The sequence below is a fragment of the Muscardinus avellanarius genome, assembly GCF_963383645.1.
Source record: "Muscardinus avellanarius genome assembly, chromosome: 5".
Lineage (NCBI taxonomy): Eukaryota > Metazoa > Chordata > Mammalia > Rodentia > Gliridae > Muscardinus > Muscardinus avellanarius.
Genome location: NC_137790.1, coordinates 71,423,042 through 71,443,508, shown reverse-complemented (window position 1 = coordinate 71,443,508; position 20,467 = coordinate 71,423,042). Strand labels below are relative to the sequence as shown.

The 20,467-nt window shown below is 38.9% G+C and overlaps 2 protein-coding genes across 2 annotated transcripts in view; both read left to right on the top strand.

The window, feature by feature from the left end:
• Window positions 1-11,568, top strand: part of IQCB1 (IQ motif containing B1) — a gene marked incomplete at both ends in the record, with an annotated part of 39,166 nt that extends 27,598 nt beyond the window's left edge. Inside the window, 5 exons of the mRNA XM_080696529.1 lie at window positions 1,210-1,352; window positions 4,110-4,258; window positions 7,520-7,648; window positions 10,358-10,514; window positions 11,339-11,568. Of these exons, the coding sequence (XP_080552655.1) occupies window positions 1,210-1,352; window positions 4,110-4,258; window positions 7,520-7,648; window positions 10,358-10,514; window positions 11,339-11,568 (808 nt within the window). The remainder of the gene's footprint in view (window positions 1-1,209; window positions 1,353-4,109; window positions 4,259-7,519; window positions 7,649-10,357; window positions 10,515-11,338) is intronic.
• A 4,842-nt stretch (window positions 11,569-16,410) lies between these two features.
• Window positions 16,411-18,520, top strand: LOC308263797 (palmitoyltransferase ZDHHC5-like; the record flags this gene model as incomplete). The annotated part of the gene is given in 4 exon segments (XM_080696860.1): window positions 16,411-17,469; window positions 17,473-18,018; window positions 18,022-18,413; window positions 18,415-18,520. Coding segments are annotated over 4 exon segments (2,103 nt in total).
• Window positions 18,521-20,467: the final 1,947 nt, after the last annotated feature.

Sequence of the window (20,467 nt, the reverse complement as noted above, 5' to 3'; positions counted from 1 at the left end):
AAAAGGATCTAAGTAAAAACATCTTTTTGAAGGGAAAACATGTAAATTAATCTTATAGAAGTAAGTTGGTGTATTTTGTTTCTTTTTTCTTTGTATAGGCTTGGTTTTCTTTCTTATGAATATTTGAAAGCATTTTGAGTATATTTACTATAAACTAATATTTGTAGTCTCCTTTCATAGTAATATAGGGAACAACAAAACTGGGTTGGAATGGCTAAGGCAAAATTGGTGAATAAAATTAGATAATATAGAAATGCTAATTAAATGTTTATGGCCACATGCATTTTTATAGACAGTTATAAAATCATGTTTATTAGTCAGTTAGTTGAGAAATAGGTAAATATAAGAAGAAAATAAAAATCAGCCGTAATCTTATCCATGTAGTGAAAAATGCTATTGAAATTTTAGTTATTTTTAATCATTTATTTTCCTATGTAAGTAGATAAAATTTTTAACACAAATTGGATCTCATTATTCTATGTTATAATTGTTTGCACCTAATATTATATACATGTCACTAAATATTACTTGAATATTTTATTTATTCATAGTTCATAGAATTTCATCAGATGAATGAACCAGTATTTATCCAACTTTCTGTTGTGGTACATATAGTTTTCACTTTTTCCTATTTATAATACTATTATAAAGTATTATAATACTTATTATAATATAGCACATCTTTGAGACATATTGACATTTGATTTTTTAAGAAAATCATTAGAAATGGAATTGGTCCACATTTTAAGGCTTTCAATATATATTTTAAATATTTCTCCAGCTTTTTGAAATCTATATCCAAATATTTCTCCAGAAAAATACAGCAGAAGCATAGGACAATGTATTTCATTATACCCTAACACAAAGAATTATCTTTTTTTATTTTTGCAGTACTGGGGCTGGAAATTAGGGGCATTCTACCTCTGAACTACACTTCAGCCCTATTTTTTATTCTTTATTTTGAAACAAGGTCTCACTAAGTTGCAAAAGGCCTCACTAAGTAGCTGAGACTGTCCAGAAACTGTGATCCTCCTGTCTCAGCTCCCCAAATGCTGGGATTACCTGCATGCGCCACCACGCCTAGCTAAGAATTATCTTAAAAAACTTTTTTGTCTGCATTTATTTGATTATTTATGAGATTAAGCATTTCATACATTTATTGAAGAGATGACTTATTTGTGTGTAATGCACTTATTGTTTCCATCACAGATCTAAACGAACAAAGATATTGCTGAAACTAAATAGGCAGAAAGAAGAAGAGGAACTCAGATTACGATTGCAACTTCAAAGACAGAGAGCCATGAGACTTTCCCGAGAATTACGGCTGAGTATGCTTGAAATAGTTCATCCAGGTGAGTGGCATAACCTTCATAAGTGTAAGAATGCTTAAAGCATGTTTAATAAATAAACCAACTTTTTCAGCTGCATAATTTATTTTTTATATTTGGACCTTTGCCTTATACCTCTGAGCCCCCAGCCCTTTTTTTTTTTTTTTTTTTTTTTTGTGGGTCTGGAGATGGAACCCAGAGGCATTCCACCTCCGAGCTACACCCCCTGCCCTATTTTTATTCTTTATTTTGAAACCGGGTCTCACTGAGTTACAGAGAGCCTCACTAAGTAGCTGTGACTGTCCGCAAACCGTGATCCTCCGGTCTCAGCCTCCCAAATGCTGGAATTACAAGCATGCGCCATCATGCCAGGCCAGCCCTATTTTTTATTCTTTATTTTGACACAGGGTTTCACTGAGTTCCAAAGTACCTCACTAAGTAGCTAAGGCTATCCACTAACTGTGATCCTCCTGTCTCAGCCTCCCAAATGCTGGGATTACAAGCATACGCCACCACGCCTAGCTCCTTACTAGGTTTCTTGAGTCAAAAATTAAGTACCTTTCTAAATCAAAACTATTAGTTGGTGGTAAATAGTTTTCCTACCAGTTTTTCCTAATCTTTCATATAAATGAGTGAAACATAAAAATGTATACTTAAAGATAGCTATCAGACATTAAGACTGTAATAGCTGAAATAAGGCTAAATATGTATATCTTAAAGATATGTACAGACGGGGAGAAAGGCAGTGGGACCCAGAGAGAAGTAATTCAAAAGATGTGTGAATGTATGTTCTTTTTATGCTATACTCCATATGATATATAATTAAAATGCACCAAATGAAGATAGATAGATAGCTGTCATGTACATAAAGAAACTCCTTGAATTTAAGTAAGGAATTTGAATATTGCTACATTCTACCATCGGAACTTTACTCATTCCACAAACCTTTTGACATCTTGCCACTTGTGACAGACTCTACACTGAAATAACAATAGAGTGTGGTATGGAAGGACTGAGCAGGTACTAGTTTTTTTCTCAGATGCATTTGATGGCACATGCCTGTTTTCCTGGTGCTTGGGTTATGAAACAGGTGAATTACAGCTTCAAAGTCAGCCTCAGTAATTTAGTGAGACCCTCAGCCACTTACCAAGACCCTATTTGAAAATTAAAAACTAGAGCCGGACATGGTGGCGCATGCTTGTAATCCCCACGCTTGGGAGGCAGAGACAGGAGGATCGCGCATGTTCGAAGCCAGCCATGCTGGCTTAAGAGACCCTGTTAACAAATAAAAAAGTATAAAAATAGGTCTAGGAGTGTAGCCCGGAGATAGAAGGGTTTCCAGGAACCCCAGTACCACCAAAAAAAAAAAAAAAAAAAAAAAGAAAGAAAGAAAATTAAAAACTAAAAATGACTGGGAGTATAGCACAGAGGTAGAATGCCCCTGTGTTCAAACTCTAGTACAAAAAAAAGGGGTTTTTTCTTCATCCTCATTCTTTTACTTCTTATTTATTCCCTGGCTCTTACTTCACTATTTCCTTATTTCTCTTCCTTTCCCTAAAATATTAATAGTTTCTAGTTTCCATCTTTACTCAGAAATTCACATGTTTTTCTGCCTGGTGAATCTCATCTATAACTATATCTTTATCAGCTTAGGGATTAGCACTCTCATATCTGGTCTCCATCTTCACACTCCCCTATGCTCTCGAGCAACACTGCCCACTAGAACTTTTCACACAAAGTGTTATATCTGCACCATCCAAAACAGTAGCCAGTAGCTAGAGATAACTATTGATTATTTGAAATGTAGTTAAAAGCCAGGTGTGGTGGCGCACGCTTGTAATCCCAGCATTCAGGAGGCTGAGATCTGGAGGATCGCGGTTTGCGGACAGCCTCAGCTACTTAGTGAGGCCCTCTGCAACTCAGTGAGACCGGTTTCAAAATAAGTAACAAAAATAGGGCAGAGGGTGTAGCTCAGAGGTCAAATGCCCCTGGGTTTTATCCACAGACCAGCCAAAAAAAAAAAAAAAGAAATGTAGTTAATGCATCTGGACACCTGAATTTTTACTTTTATTTAAACCTAGATAGTACTTGTATCTATTATCTGCTATAAAGACAGCATAGCTTTGTAGCCAGATGCCCATTGGATGTTTTTCTTGAGTATCCACAGGCATTCCCCAAACCAAAGTCATTATCTTGCCTCTCAGATTTTCTTCTTGATTCTTCATTTCAGGTAATAGCATTATCAATCTACTGAGACATCCTAGAGTTCTTTTCCTTTCTTATTTTCACATCTCATCAGTCATTAAATCCTATTAATTTTTATACTTTCTTTTAGATATATTCTTTTTATTACCACTGGTACTAACTGCTGCTTTATTCTATCACTTAGCTACTGTAGCTCTTGGGCTATATGCTGACCATCTCATAGAAAGTAAAAAGACAGTTATCTGTTTGCTGACTGAGTAGAGACATATTTTCCATCTGGCGTTACCAAATAATTTTAACCATTATTTTTTAAATGTTATCTAATTTTTAGCTCTTTTTATCTTTTTCTTGCCACAAAAATATTATGTGAGTCTTCTCTAAACACACTACATAATCTGAGGAAGCTTTAGTTTCTATAATCTTAGAACTATTATAAAATAATAGGATTGAAAAATTTAGTGAATAATACTGGAAAGAAAAAAGGACTGTACTACTGTTATTACTACAATTTTTCTGATTCCAGAACTTGAGAAAACATAGCAGAGAGCATGTTATGATACTCTGTCATCTTTTTAGGTCAAGTGGAGAAATACAATCGGGAAATGGAAGAGAAATCAGCACTAATTATCCAGAAACACTGGAGAGGGTACAGGGAAAGGAAAATTTTTCGCCAACAGAGGCCATCTCTCACAGAGTATAAAGCGGCTGTCACACTTCAAAGAGCAGTGAGTTTGATGTAATAAGAACAGCTGTGGAAGCAAAATCATGTGTTCAAACCTGACTTTGCTGTTTACCTACCTTAGTCAAGTCACTTAGCTTTCTTGCACCTCAGTTACCTCCTTTATTTGAAGTAAGAATTTTTATGCCTCTGGGCAAGTAGATTTAGATACTCCATCCTTAGTACTGCCTTAGAACTTTGAATATAATTTACCATACTGTAATTTTATTGTTAATTGCTCCTCTCTTCTTCTTGGGCTACAAGTTCCTCACAGATAAGGAACTAAATTTTATTTATTATTGTCTATTCTTGCATATGCTTGATGCATGAATGTATGTTCACATTTTTTGCTCATTTGTAAGGTAGATCAGATGCATTTTGTAAGTTACAAGGGCATCATATTTTTTTCTTTTAAATGTACAGATGATGTGTTAGGTATCAGTAGGTTATTATAACTCTTGAATTGTAGAATGGTGTTTTTAAAATACTTTTCTTAAGTACTGGAAATTGAACCCAGGTGCATTTTATCATCAACCCCCAGATCTTTTTATTTTAAAACAGAGCCTTACTAAATTGCTGTGGCTGGTCTTGAGACTGTAATCTTCCTGTCTCAGCCTCCCAAGTACTGGGATTATAGGCATATGCCACAATGCCTGGCTAGAATGTTGTTCTTAAATGATAATTATCCTCAGAATTATCTAAAGCAGAGCAATATTTCATTGCTTTGGAAAAGCACAGAATATTGAAATGACAGAGAGGGGGGGGTATCTTGGAGTAGAGAAAAATTCCTATCATAGCATCTTAAGTCCAAGGTAGCACCAGAAAGGGGGGGGAGGTGGAGAAGTAGAAAAGCAAAAATAAGGAAAAGAAAGAAGGAAAGGATCTCTAAATGGGGATGCGAGAACAGCTGAAGACTTAAGTTTTATTCTAAAAACAGAGGTATTATCTGCTGAATATCAAAGCCTTCTTTTCTTCTCAGCTATCAGAGTGCTGATACTCTATCCTTTCATAAGCCTTTCAGCTAGGCTTATGCCCTGCAGAGACTGAATTGAAAGCAAAATTTTCTTTGGAAAATATGAAAAGACCAAGAGAGAAGTCATTAGTATACTCATATTGAGGTGCCCCAATGAAACAACATGGTTTGTTACTTCTATTATTGAAGTACACCATGAGTAAACCCTACCCAACTACTCAAAATTTCAGAAAGCTCTTTAGTGCCCACTCTTAAATATCAGCTGAAAAATAAGTAACATGGGACATCTGAGGAAAGCAAAGTCCAAAACAGATTGAGTGAAGCTACTTAGTTGAAATAGTCATTGCAGGGATTAGAAAACAAAATTTATCTTGATCTACTATTCCCTCAGATAAGAAAAGATAACTCATGCAATAAAGCCAGGATGCTGTTTAAAAGGGAAAAAAATAGAATAAAATATGACAAAAACTAAAAAGACATAAGAGCCTGAGGAGAAAGTTAAGGAAATTTTTTAGAAAACAGGACAAAAAGAACAGATTATAAGTTCAGGAGATCAAATGTCCAAACATTTGAAATAAAAAACAAAAAAATTAGAGGAGAGAAATAAAATAATTTACAATTTTAAAGAACTGAATTAAATGAACTTTAGATTAAAAGGACCAACTAATTGCCTAATACAATGACAGAAACATACCCCCATTTACTTCATATTCCTGTGAAATAAACTAGGAATAAATGGTCTTCTCAACAGCAACACTGGTAGCTAAAAAATATTAAAGTAAAATGTCAAATGTTTGAGGGAAAATTATTTCCAACTAGAATTCTACCAAAAACATTAATTAAAGGTAAGGGTAGGCCAATAAATTTTTTGAGATGCTAAGTTGCCCAAGATGGCCTCAAACTGGCAGTCTTCCTGCCTCATTCTCCCAAGTAGCTGGGATTACAGGCATGCACGACTGCACCCCTCTTCCCAAACACATATTTAAGCATCACACAATCTCTGAAACAAGGAAGTACTCCAAGAAAGAAAAGAACATACGTAATCCAAGAAACACAAGGAAAAGATGTAAAGAAGTCACTGATAGGATGGTGAATGGAGACTACAGGATAATAGCTATGCCCCAGATATAGAGTGTAGTTGGGTCAGAAAGTTTCGGAAAATGAATTTGGAAGCTGGATGTGGTGGTGCTTCCAGTACTTGGAAGGCTGAGACAGGAGAATCACAGGTTTGCAGCCAGTCTCAGCTACTTAGGCCCTCCACAACGTAATGAGACCCTGTTTCAAAATAAAGAATAAAATATAGGGCTCGGGGTATGGCTCGGAAGTAGAATGACTCTGGGTTCAATCCCCAGTGCCACAAAAAAAAAAAAAAGGGAGAGTGAAAAAATAGGCAGAATAATTTCAAATTTCTTTTTTTTTTTTTAATCAGGAGTCCATTCTGAAGGACATGAAAAAGACCATTCAGAAAAATGCTTTTATCAGCAGCCTCATCCCTTACAATTTTATAATATTTTCTCATTTACCAAGCTTTTTCTTCTTTGTTGTTTCTTAGATGTTTATAGTTCTATAGATCATGTATAATTAGGGCCCTGTAGGCATAAAACCTATTCTGTAGATATCAGGTGACTTTCCCAAATCAAACAATTTAGTATATAAAAAAAACTATAATTGAGACTAGACTCAGTGTTTGTTTTACCTTCATTGCTTAGCACAAAATAATATTCAAATATATTTATAAAAAAATTAAAGCATTACAGAAGAATATAAATTATGATCCTTGCCTTGCAATGGTGTAAAAGTAACATGCATTAGTAGAAACCATTCTATGATGTTAAATAGGTTAATACATTTTCAACTTACAGTGAGTTTATCAGGATATAACCCCATTTTAAGTCAAGAAGCATGTGTATATTTAAAAAGTCACTGCCTTGCCAGGCATGGTGGTGCATGCCTGTAATACCAGTACTTGGGAGGCTGAAGCAGGAGGATCATAGATTCAAGAACAGCCTTAGCAACATAGCAAGATTCTCAGAAACTTGGTGATACGCTATTTCAAAATAAAAAAGTAAAAAAGTCTGGAGTGTAGCTCAGAGGTAAAATACCCCTGGCTTCAATCCTCAATACCAAAAAAAAGTTGCTGCCCTTCCTCAGTCCATCACAGTCCCATCTCCCTCCTCATACCTGTTTAGAATTAACCACTGTCGCAATAGTGGTACTACTGTATGATGTAAGGAGAAGATAGCTCTTACTCAAGGGAAAAAAAATAACAAACCTTTTTCTCTTACCCCCTTCCAGGTTCTTAAATTCCTAGCAAAGCGGCGTAAGAGAAAGAGACTTGCTCATTGGCAAGGACTCCAAGAACTCACTGATGCACGCAGAGTTGAACTGAAGCAACAAGTGGATGACTATGTCAGAAGACATCCAGTATGCAGGCTTTTTTGCCATAATTTCCATGTTACATTATTCTGTTGCATGGTATTCACCAACAGAGCAGCGCCTTTCATATATACATACATATATATGCACATTTATTATTGATATAAGGTAATTTATAATGACATGGCCACAAGAGGTATGTTTAGTAGAAAAGGGACTTTGCTTCAAATCAGTTATTTCCTCTATTACACCAATAAGATTTGGTCATTGCTTCTTTTATAGTACAATAAAATTTTGGCTATTTTAAACTTCTAAGAACAACTTATATAGATGTCAGTCAGTGGACATTCATCCATACATCTGTTCACTCAAACACATATGAGAACTTATATTTGCTAGACTGTTTAAAAAGCCTCCAGAAGCCAATAAGATAGAACATTTGAGTGTATCTTCTGATTTCATGACTGTAATACTGTTGACACCTTTTTACCCAACACAAATGTCCTTATCTTTTACTTTCTATGACCACTGTACTGCAAATTATATATTATTTGCTTCTTTCTGAATTCTTAAAAAATAAAAAAAAAACTAATTTGGAGCTGAGTATAGTGGCACATACCTGTTTCCTAGTACTTGGGAGGCTGAGACAGTAGAATCACAGATTCTAGGCCAGCCTCAGCAGTTTAGTGAGGCCCTCAGCAACCTAGCAAAAGCTTATTTCAAAATAAAAATTGAAAAGGGCTGAGGGTGTAGCTCAGAAGAATGCCATAGGTTCAATCCCCAGTACCAGAAAATAATAATTTAGATAGCAAAGTTCAGCCTAGTGATATAAGTAAAACCTCCTATTTACATAAGGTTTTATACTTATATAATTTTTTATAAAATAGACTATTGTAATGTATAACACATAATAAATATTTGCAGTTTTTCAGGCCATTCAGCCTCTATGGTAGCTATTCATCTCTGCTATTTGTAGGACTAAAGCAGCTATAGATTATATGTAAACAGAGTATCTGTTTTAGTAAAACAATTTTCAAAGACAGGCTATTGGTTTTAGTTTACTGGCCCTTGTTTTGAACAAAAATAAACCAATTTATAGTACTATTTATAATATACTAAAAAATAAAATGCAAGCTGAGCTTGGTAGTACCCGCTTATAATCCTAGTACTTGGGAAGCTGAGGCAAGAGGGTCTCAGGTTCATGGCCAGCTCATCAACTTAGTGAGCAACTTAGACCCTGTTTCAAAATAAAAATAAAATAGGACTAGGGGTATATCTCAGAGGTATAATGTCCCTGGATTCAATCCTCAGCACCAGAAAAAAAAGTTAAAATGCATAAAAGCAAAGAATGGAGAAATAGGTCTGTATGACTAAAAGATATTTGTATTTGAAGTAGTATACTACTTCTCAAAAGTAGACTGATATGGTAAAGATGCATACTCTGAATTCTAAAGCAACCACTGAAATTACAAAGCAAAGAATTATAGCTAATAAGCTTACAAAAGAAATTTAATTGAGTCATAAAATATACTTGATTAACTAAAAAGAAGGCAGAAAGAGAAGAAATATTAAAGATAGTTATGGAACAAATGGAAAATATCAAGATGGTGGACTAAAGCATGACCATATTACTATAAATGTAAATGGTGTGAACACGAAAAGTAAAATCTGACTATATTGACTATAAGAAATATTTTAAATATGAAAAATGAAAAGGTAAAACAAAGTATAATGATAAGGTGATAATGTAATTGTGAAGACAGAATTACTGTCACACACTAAGAATTCTAAATGTCTATGTACCCAGTGACAGAGTGTGTATATGAGAGAGAGAGAGAGACTGACAGGATCTCACTAAGTTTTTGAGGGCCTCCCAAAATTGCTGAGGCTGGCTGCGAACCTACCGTCCTCCTGTCTCAGCCTCAGCAACTTAACAAGGCTCTCAGCAACTTATGGACACCCTGTTTTCAAATAAAAAATAAATAATAAGGGTTAGGGATGTAACTCCGAGGTAGAATGTCTATTGGTTCAATCTCTAGCAATACACACACACACACACACACACACACACACACACACACACACACAGAGGTATATGGTCTCTTAGCTGATTTGGATCCTCATTCTGTGAAACCAGAAACAGTTATAACATTATGGCTTAGATAAGTTTGGGAGTACAAATGGGTTCAGAAGTAAGATAGTATTTTTGATGGGGTACAGAACAAAAGGGATTGGTCTTAATACTTCTCTTCCGGGCCAGTGTCTCTACCAAACTATTGTAAATTTCACTATGATCTCAATCTTATTTCTTCATACATATTACCACACTATCTGAAGAAGTGATACGTGGAAGTATGCCAAAAAGAAACTACCCCGTCTGCATTTTTATCTAAAGCTGTTTTTAAGAAGCTAATACTTGCACAAGAGTACAAGGTAGACATCAGTCATAAAATTGTATTGGTAAAGTGAGAGACAGCTAAGAATTCTAGTATATCTGCTAAACTATTGAGTGAAACACACTTTAATATGTATGTCCTTTTTCTATGGTGCTGAAGATTGAACCCAGGGACACTCTACCTCCAAGCTATATCCCGCCAGCTCTTTTTACTTTTTATTTTGAAATAGAGTCTCACTATGTTGCTAAGGCTGTCCTTGAACCTGTGATCTTCTTGTCTTAACCTCCCAAATACTGGTCTGCACCACCACACTTGGCTATATGTCCTCCTTATGACAAGTATTTCTTTGTTGTGCTTCTAGAGTTCTCAGATGTCAGATGTGGCCAGCAGGGAGCTCCATGCCCAAGCTCAAGAACGACTGCAACACTACTTTATGGGCAGGGCCCTAGAAGAAAGAGCCCAGCAACACAGAGAAGCTCTGATGGCTCAGATCAGCACCAATATCGAACAATTAATGAGTATGTGCTCCTTCCATGTGTGTTTCATAAGAGAAACAACCTAAGCAAGATATGTAACATCAAAAATTTTCAGAAGGAAAATACCATTAATAGCATTTTACCTAACTCCTGTCCTCAGGAAATTTCTAGATCATACCAGCACACAATATTTTCAGATTCTGTAACCTCCTTATGTAAGTCTCCCAGCCTTGCTAACATTCATCTGTGTCAGCTTAAAGTTACTGATTTCAGAGATACACCTAGCATGGTGGCACATGCTTGTAATTTCAGTACTTGGGAGGCTGAGACAGGATGACTGCAGGTTCGTGGCCATCCTTAGCAACTTAGACCCTGCATCAAAAATAAAAGAATAAAATAGGGCTGGGAGTGTAGCTCAGAGGTAGAATGCCCCTGTGTTCAATCCCCAGTTCTTAAAAAAAAAAAAAAAAGATGCTGAGACAACTAGATAGATTCTACTTTGTAATCCCAAAATCTTTTGGTCATATTTAATAAGTAGGTGATGGCAGTAGTTACAATACCATTCACTTATAGAATATTTAATAATTTTAATGAAGAATTTCATAAAATTTTTTGTTCTCTTAATAACAAAAATCTACATCTTCATTCTTTTAAATACAAAAGTGGCCTGGGAACTGGAAGTATTGCTATCAACTACACCTACAACTTTGAATAGGAATATACCACCCACAGTTAGCAATGATAACAGATTTCACAGTTCCCATCCCTGCCTGCTATAGAATTCCAGCCCTGTATTTTCAAGTTCCTATTGTTTGGCACAGGACTCTTCTACTTACCCATTCATTTTCATTTTCTATTTACTACAGAGGCACCAAGTCTGAAGGAGGCAGAAGGGAAAGAACCTGAGCTCTTCATAAGTAGATCCAGGCCTGTGGCAGCCAAGGCCAAGCAGGCTCATCTCACCACCCTGAAACACATACAAGCACCCTGGTGGAAGAAGCTGGGAGAAGAAGCAGGCGATGAGATTGATGTTCCAAAGGATGAACTTAGCATAGAATTAGGAACTTTATTCATTGGTGGGACCAAACCCTCTTAGAGAGTTACTATAAAATTTGATACAAATCTTGTATTTCAGGAAATTTTATTGGTCCTACCTCTGGAAGGCTGGTAGACTGAGGCTATTCTAATTCATTTTTTCCTGGAGGTTCCTCTCAAAACAAGACTTGCACACATAAGCAAAGAGTTATCTACCTCTCTTTCAGTTCTCTTCTTTGCTCTACACCCATCTCTGGCCATATACATACATTGTGTGACTTTGATTGTAGAACTAAACTCAGTATGTTCTATTTTTTATATGAAATGTGAAATTTCTTTCATTTCTGATGTGTTTCCAACTAAACATTTTCTCTAAATAAATTTTCAATATTGTTCTGCAGAATTTGCCAGTATTATTTAATCTTCACATTTGTTATTTATAATTCTTGTTTTTATTTTGTAGAAGGTATTTATTAAGTGTGCTTATTAAGGTAACATTATTTTATAGGAGATGTTTATTTGGCCTTTATTAAAGTGAGGAAAAGAAGTGGTCAGTTGAAGGACATTTTACTGTTTTCTGTAAAGAGGTGGTTGTTTTCTATTTTGTTATTTCTAAAGGAATTACACAAATCCAACTTTGGTTCAATGCAAGAAAAATTTCTCCAAATAAAATTGCATTCTTTTTATTAAATTGTGATAATTAATCTGCTATTTCCCTTTTTGTCTCTTAGGAGTCTCAGAGCTAAATATACTGCTTAACTTTTGTTATGATCCTGAACATATATATGCTTATGTGGTTCTAACCTCATTTTCCTATTTACCTTTAATTGTATTTTATATCAGAAGCCAACTCAATTGTGTTAGTAATTATACAGAATTTGCGTTACAACAGGTGGTAAGTCATGACATCATATCATAAAGAACCTGAAAGGTTCTCTTTGTGTAAATGAGTGGAAATACCAGTATTTTTGGATGGGAAGACCAAATATATCTATTCTCCCAAAGTTAATTTTAATAAAATTCTACTCAAAATCATAATGGGATTTTCAGTTATAACTGACAAAGGAATATATATAATTTACCTATAAAAATAAGTAGATGAGCCGGGTGTGGTGGCGCATGCTTGTAATCCCAGCATTTGGGAGGCTGAGACCAGAGGATCGTGATTTGTGGACAGCCTCAGCTACTATTTAGTGAGGCCCTTTGCACTCAGTGAGACCCTGTTTCAAAATAAAGAATAAAAAATTGGGCAGGGGAAGTAGCTCAGAGGTCAAATGCCTCTGGGTTCCATCCCCAGACCTGCAAAAAAAAAAAAAAAAAAAAAAAGTAGATGAGAGTTCTGGTTTTACTTAGAATGTAGGGAAATAGATGAGAATGTTGCTTTGACTTAAAGAAAAATGCCAGATTATCTGTAACAATTTTCTTAAACCTGTTAGATAAATATGGCCTCAGGCCAACCAAGTAAACCAAGATGGAACTTGATAACTGTAAAATGAAATATTTCATCTCTAATACAGCACAGGAGAAAGATGATTAGGTACGCAGAAATCAGCTAAAATTCAACCAGATTCCTAAATACCAGGTGTAGCCAGCATGTCCCGTTAGAATATTTAGGAGTCCCAGAAAAGAAGGAGAATTAGGACCACTACCAAATGACCACAAGAAAGGCTGGGAGCAAGACAGGAGACCTGAAGAGACCTCCTTGTTGGCATAAGCAAACCTGAGATGATATCCTGCTACTGGTGCCATTTCCAAAGCCACACTGCCTTCCCCAAGCCCTTATTTTGAAAGCCTTAAAAGGATGCTAGAGCAGGAAAACCAAGCTCTCTTACCTCCAAGACTCAGGCAAATATCCACTGTATGTAAGAAAGGAATGAGGGAGATATGAAAAACTAGTCCTGGACACAATACAGGATTCAATATAACTGAGCGAAGGGTATAAACAAAAACTTTAGAGGATGAAGAAGAAGTCATTTTGCATCCAAAAATTCTTTGCAAATACAAAGTAAAAGTTTGCTACTTCCGGGAGGAAATTCTTACCCTAGACCCACCACAGATCTATTGAGGGAACTTGGTTGCATGGGAAAGAATTTAGCACACAGGGTTTCTTTCTCTTACTTGAGACTTGCCATTTTTACTTATTTTTTAAGTGTGAGTGTGTGTGTGTGTGTGTGTGTGTGTGTGTGTGTGTGTGTGTGTGTGTTACTGGGGATTGAGCCCTGGGGCATTCTACCTCCAAGCTACACCCCCAGCCCTTTTAATTTTTTTAATTTAATTGTATAGAACATTTCTATTACCTTAACCCCCACGATTGTTCAGTCTCTATTTTATAGTGAAATAGGTTCAGTGCCCACTACCAGTCTTCTATTATTACTTCTCAATTTCTGAGTATTTTGAATCACCTTGTAATGATTTGGATTTAGAATGCCTCCCAAAGCCCTCACAGGAACAAGGAAGCAATGTTAGAAGTGGGGCTAGATTGCTAAGGAGGAGTCCCTAGGGGTAATGGCCTTGGAGATTATATCTTTCCTCTCCATTCTCCTTCTCTGGCTTCCAGCTCCCTAATGTAAGCACCGAGCTCACGTTTTCCCTCTCGGCTTCCCGCTGTCATGCCCTGAGCATCACAGACCCAACCTGACATGGAATGAACCTCTAAAATCTCCAAAAACTTTGAGCAAATACATCTTCCTACCTCTAAGCGTTGTGGTCAGTTGTTTTTGGATTACAGTGGTGAGACTCCTGACCAAGACACACTTCTTGGTTGGATTTTGTACTCACAATTTTGTCAAGGAGGGTTCTTGAACTTTTTTATACACTTAATATCTGCCTTTAGCCTTTACAGTTAAAGGGCAGTTTGACTAGACATAACATTTTATGGTCAAAATTTAGAGTCATTCTTTTTATCCACAATGTATGTACATCACACCACTTTTTTCTGTTACTAAATGATGCTAAGGAGAAGTCTGCATATAGCCCGTAAGTGGTAGCTTATTTTCTCATTCCTTCCTGCTTTACCTCTCTTCCTCCTTTTTCTTCCCTTCCTCCACAGTATTGTAGACAGAGATTCCAAGTTTTTATGTAAAACATTCTGCAAAGAACTCACTCCTTTTATTAATTGATTGTTAATTATTAAAATAGATTCTACCCACTTTTCTCCAGAAATATATATTAACATCTCCAAAGACCTGACAAAGCTCTCTCAATTTCAGTCTCTGAAGAGGACTTCTCTTTTTTTTTTTTTACTGGTTTGTTTTTCTTGTTGCATACCTGAATCCATCAATAATTAGCAAGCTCTTCTTTGGCTGGGTTCTCAAGCCTGTTTGCCCCTTAAGAATCACCAGAGTCTTGCTAGGCTTACGTACAGTTCATGAGCCAGCAGTATTGGCATCAACTCAGAGCTGTTAAGTCAAATCCCAAGTGTTACTCATATCTACTAAGTCAGAATGTGAGTGGAATAAAATCTTTGAGTGATCTGCATTTATGTTATATTTAAGAAGTACTACCTAGGGTGCTTTTAAAATTATGATTACTGGGGCCCTCCGCCCCGGCCGGCCGCGGGCCGGGGGTGAGGGTGGGGGGGACACTGGTGCGCTCCCTCATCGCGCGGCCGCGCGGGCTCCTGCCCCACTTTGCTGAGACTTGTTGGGGCTCAGGCTTCCCCCTGTTACCTGTTTTCTCCCGCCCCACCGGGGTGCGCCGTGCTTTTCGTACGACTTTTGATAAACAGAGACCGAACGTGTTTGCCAGCATTTTGCCTATAGGAATCTCTTTGTGGGGCAGGAAGGTTGGCTCTATGAAAACCCTGAAATGGGAAGTGAGGTACCACAACACAGTTGAACTCTGCATCTGGAAAGCCCCAGATTGAAGCAAGATTGGAGACATTGACTAACCTGGAAACGGGGACATCTTTACTTTGCTTTTTAAATCCACAGTAATCTTTTAAAGTATCATCAGGTGGAATTTATTTCTTCATCTTATTCTTCTTGTTAGGAAGAACATGGCTTCAAGGATTTTAATTTTCCCTTTAGTTTTGCATGAACTCTGTAGGAAACGGAGCCCATAACAGGTTTGGGAATAACAAAAAGAGATTGAAGACAGACAAACTTGTGTTCTTTCTTCTCCCTCCCCCTTCAAAGAAAAGGATTTACAACTCAATCCTGTAACAGCTGTTGTCCAGCTTTGGCCATCAAGAGAAAAATAAATAAAATTAAACCACCATTGCCAGACCCCAAGCTCTGATGAAGTGAAGGTGTGGGAGTGTGGCATTGAGGAGACGGCCTGAAAGGGACAAGGACTGCAGTGAAAACAGCTTCTTTTTAAAGCTGGAAAGGGGCCCGGGTTCCTTCTTGAATTAAAATAGAAGCACAGGGCACACTTCTCTTAGGTGTCGCTCACATTTTGTGGCAGTGCAGTGGCGGAGGGACTCCTGTATCTCCTGTATTGCCTGAGAAGAATTTTTTCGTCCCAGTCACTTTCTGCCCTACCCTGATAATGCCCGCTTCTTTCCCTTTGAAGACCTGCCTCCCTCCATGAGCTCTCGCCTGACCTGTCCAAGCGTCCATGTTCTCCACCCGCACCTCTTTGCATGTGTGCAGCCTACTGTGTGTCTCCAGTTTTAACACTGCACAAGCTGTGTTTCTTACTCTCCCCTTTTGCATTGTTCTGGGGAGGTGGTTATTCGTCATTTAAAATCACCTTTCCCCCTCCCATGTGCTTTCCCTCATTTAAGATCTTCTGACCTTCGGTTTTGTTTGGGAGGGGAAAGGGTGATCATTTCACATCTTCTGTTTTCCCTGGTTTGGTTTTTCTCTCTGTTGGTTCCCTCGGCCCATTTTCTTGTCTGTTCTGCCGCCGCATGGGCCTGGACTATGCAGCAGGGCAGATCTCCCATCAGAGCTCCAACATGCCCGCAGAGTCTGGAAAGAGATTCAAACCCAGCAAGTATGTCCCGGTCTCAGCAGCCGCCATCTTTTTAGTGGGAGCTACAACACTCTTCTTTGCCTTTACGTGTCCAGGACTAAGCGTGTATGTGTCACCTGCAGTGCCCATCTACAATACGATTATGTTTCTCTTTGTGCTGGCCAATTTCAGCATGGCCACTTTCATGGACCCAGGGATTTTCCCTCCAGCTGAGGAGGATGAGGACAAAGATGATTTCCGAGCTCCCCTTTACAAAACAGTGGAGATCAAGGACATCCAGGTGCGCATGAAGTGGTGTGCCACCTGCCGCTTCTACCGTCCTCCTCGATGCTCCCACTGCAGTGTCTGTGACAACTGTGTGGAGGAATTCGATCATCACTGCCCCTGGGTGAACAACTGTATTGGTTGCCGGAACTACCGTTATTTCTTCCTCTTCCTCCTTTCCCTGACAGCCCACATTATGGGTGTGTTTGGCTTTGGCCTCCTTTATGTCCTCTACCACCTAGAGGAACTCTCAGGGGTTCGCACAGCTGTCACAATGGCAGTGATGTGTGTGGCTGGCTTATTCTTCATCCCTGTAGCTGGCCTCACAGGATTTCATGTGGTGCTGGTGGCGAGGGGACGCACAACCAATGAGCAGGTTACGGGTAAATTCCGAGGCGGCGTGAACCCCTTCACCAATGGCTGCTGTAACAATGTTAGCCGTGTACTCTGCAGCTCTCCAGCACCCAGGTATTTGGGGAGACCAAAGAAAGAGAAGACAATTGTAATCAGACCTCCTTTCCTTCGACCAGAAGTGTCAGATGGGCAGAAAACTGTGAAGATAATGGATAATGGCATCCAGAGAGAGCTGAGGAGAACTAAGTCTAAAGGAAGCCTGGAGATAACAGAAAGCCAGTCTGCTGATGCAGAACCACCGCCACCTCCCAAGCCGGACCTGAGCCGTTGCACAGGGCTGCGAACACACCTCAGCCTGGCTACTAATGAAGATAGCAGCCTCTTGGGCAAGGACAGCCCCCCCACCCCTACCATGTACAAGTACTGACCGGGTTACAGTAGCAGCAGCACATCAGCTGCCATGTCTCATTCCTCCAGCGCCAAGTTAAGTTGTGGGGACAGCTTAAAGGAACCAACCTCAATTGCAGAAAGCAGCCACCATCCCAGCTACCACTCAGAGCCCAGCTTGGAGCCAGAGAGCTTCCGCTCTCCCACCTTTGGCAAAAGCTTTCACTTTGATCCGCTGTCCAGTGGCTCCCGCTCCTCCAGCCTCAAGTCCGCCCAGGGCACAGGCTTTGAGCTGGGCCAGCTGCAGTCCATTCGTTCAGAAGCCACCACCTCCACCTCCTACAAGAGTCTGGCCAACCAGACACGCAACGGAAGCCTCTCTTACAACAGCCCTGATTTCGAGTCAGTGCAGGCAGGGCCTGAGCCAGACCCTCCTGTAGGCTACACCTCTCCCTTCCTGTCAGCCCGGCTGGCCCAGCAGCGGGAAGCCAAGAGGCACCCATTTTTGGTGCCAACCGCCCCAGCACATCGAGAGCCCTCACCAGTTCGTTATGACAATCTGTCGTGCCACATTGTGGCCTCCCTCTAGAGGTGGGAGAAGCTGCTGCGCCAGTCACCCCCACTTCCGGGCCTTGAGGAAGAACCAGGCCTGGGGGACTCGGGCATCCAGTCAATAACAGGCTCAGGCCATGCACCTCGCACTAGTTCTTCCTCAGATGATTTGAAGAGGTTGCCATTGGGCAAGACTCCACTGGGACGCCCAGCTGTTCCGCATTTTGGCAAGCCAGATGGATTACGGAGCCGGGGATTAGGGTCCCCTGAACCAGGCTCACCTGCCCCGTACCTGGGCCGATCTGTGTCTTATAGCAGCCAAAAAGCCCCACTCGGTGTCTCTGAGACAGAGGAAGTGGCCTTGCAGCCATTACTGACACCCAAAGATGAAGTACAGCTCAAAACCGTCTACAGCAAATCCAAAGGGCAGCTCAGCTTCCCCTGGCCCAGGCCAGCCGCCTCTCAGTAGCCCCACGAGGGGAGGAGTCAAGAAGATGTCAGGGATGGGTGGCACCACCTATGAGATTTCTGTGTGAGCCTTTGGCACCTCCCTTCCCCCACACCTCTGTGCCTACACCAAAGGGCCCCAGGTGGCCACCTTCCTTCCCTCAAGGGGCTCCCCTCCCCTGCATGGACATTTTTTAAACCACCGATTTCAAAAGGATGAGGAGTGTTTTATAAAATGCAATGGGGTTGGGGAGTTGGGGCCCTGAGACTGGGGTAGCAATCCCCCTGTTACCTTTTAAGACCTTCCCTTCCTTAATCCCTGGACCAGACTCAGTGGACATTTGTGCAATTGCTCGCCCTGGAGGGAACCAGATCATTTTTAAACCAGAAATAATTTTTTTATTATTGTTACGGAAAAAAAATTATGATTACTGAGAAAGCAAATTATAAAGATTTAGCCCGGGCGTGGTGGCACATTTGTAATCCTAATACTTGGGAGACTGAGACAGGAGGATCACAGGTTCGCAGCCAGCCTCAGGTATAGGCCCTCTGCAACTTAGTGAGACCCTGTTTCAAAATAAAGAATAAAAAATTAGGGCTAGGAATGTAACTCAGACACATACACACACACACACACACACACACACACACACACGTTTAGAATAAGAATTTATATTATTAATACACTTTAAAAAGCCCTTCAGATGATTATAATTTCCAACCAGGGTTGATAAATTACTGCTTGTTGAGTTTGGCTTGGAAAAAATATCCACGGCTATTTCCAAAGACTATTAAAGTGTTCTCTTTTATCTGGGCAAAACTGGATTCTATTCATATACTTCAAACAAAATAATGTATCACAACAGAAGCAGATATGAGAATCCAGCTGTCTTCTATTAAGCCAGGTTCAAAAAAAGATTTTCAAAAATTAGATCAGTGCTATTCTTTAAAACATTCACTTTGTAAAATATAATTTTCATAAAAATAGGTTCTTTAAAGCTGGGCATGGTGGTGCACGCTTGTAATCCCAGCATTTAGGAGGCTGAGACAGGTGGATCGCAGTTTGTGAGCAACCTCAGCTACTTAGTGAGGCCCTTTGCAACTCAGTGAGACCCTATTTCAAAACAAAGAATAAAAATTAGGGCAGGGGTGTGAAAAAAAATAGGTTCTTTATGCCAGCATATAGTTGTTACTTTTAAATCAGCCTATCTGTATTTTAAAATGTTTCTCCAGTTCCAATGCAGAAGTATTTTAAGGAGTATCAGAATATCTAGTGACATGCTACTACAGCCTTCTCTTCTTTTTACCAAAGATAATTGTTAAAAATTTTAGGAATATTGCAATCTAGTTGTTTGTTAAAAATAAATTGTATAGAAAGGACTGTGGATTTGGAGATCAAGCAGACGTTGATTCAGATGGGCACCAGACCCTCTTAGCTTAGGGCAGCTCACTGCCCTTCCCTGAGTCTGTTTCCTCATCAGCAGAAATGTGTCACACTTCATATGATGCAGTAAGAATGGTATTTCACTTCTGAGTTCTTCCTATCAAAAGTGTATGCCCAGTCTAATCATGAAAGATATATCAGAAAATTAATGTCTCTGATTAAGAGTTATTCTACTGAAACCTGGCTAGTAATCATCAAAGCTATGAAGGTTATCAAAAACAAGGAAAGTCTGAAAAACTGCCAAGAGGAGCCTAAAAAGACATGATAACTAAATGTAATACAGTATTCTAGATGCAATCTTAGAACAGGAAAAAAGCAAGTAAAAACTAGGGAGATCTGAAAAAGTATGGGCTTTGGTATGTATATTATATATTATAATTATATATAATTTTTAATTAAATATATTTAAGACAAAATAAATACACCTATTTTATCTATGGGGGAAAATGTGAATGTGTGTCCTTGCACATCTGTCCACATTCGATGACGGTTTATGGATAGCTTGAAATCAGCCATGGTAGGGTGACCATACCACAGAAATTAGTAAATGCCACAAAGCCAAAAGTTTCTACTGGAGAAACATTTTTCCTGA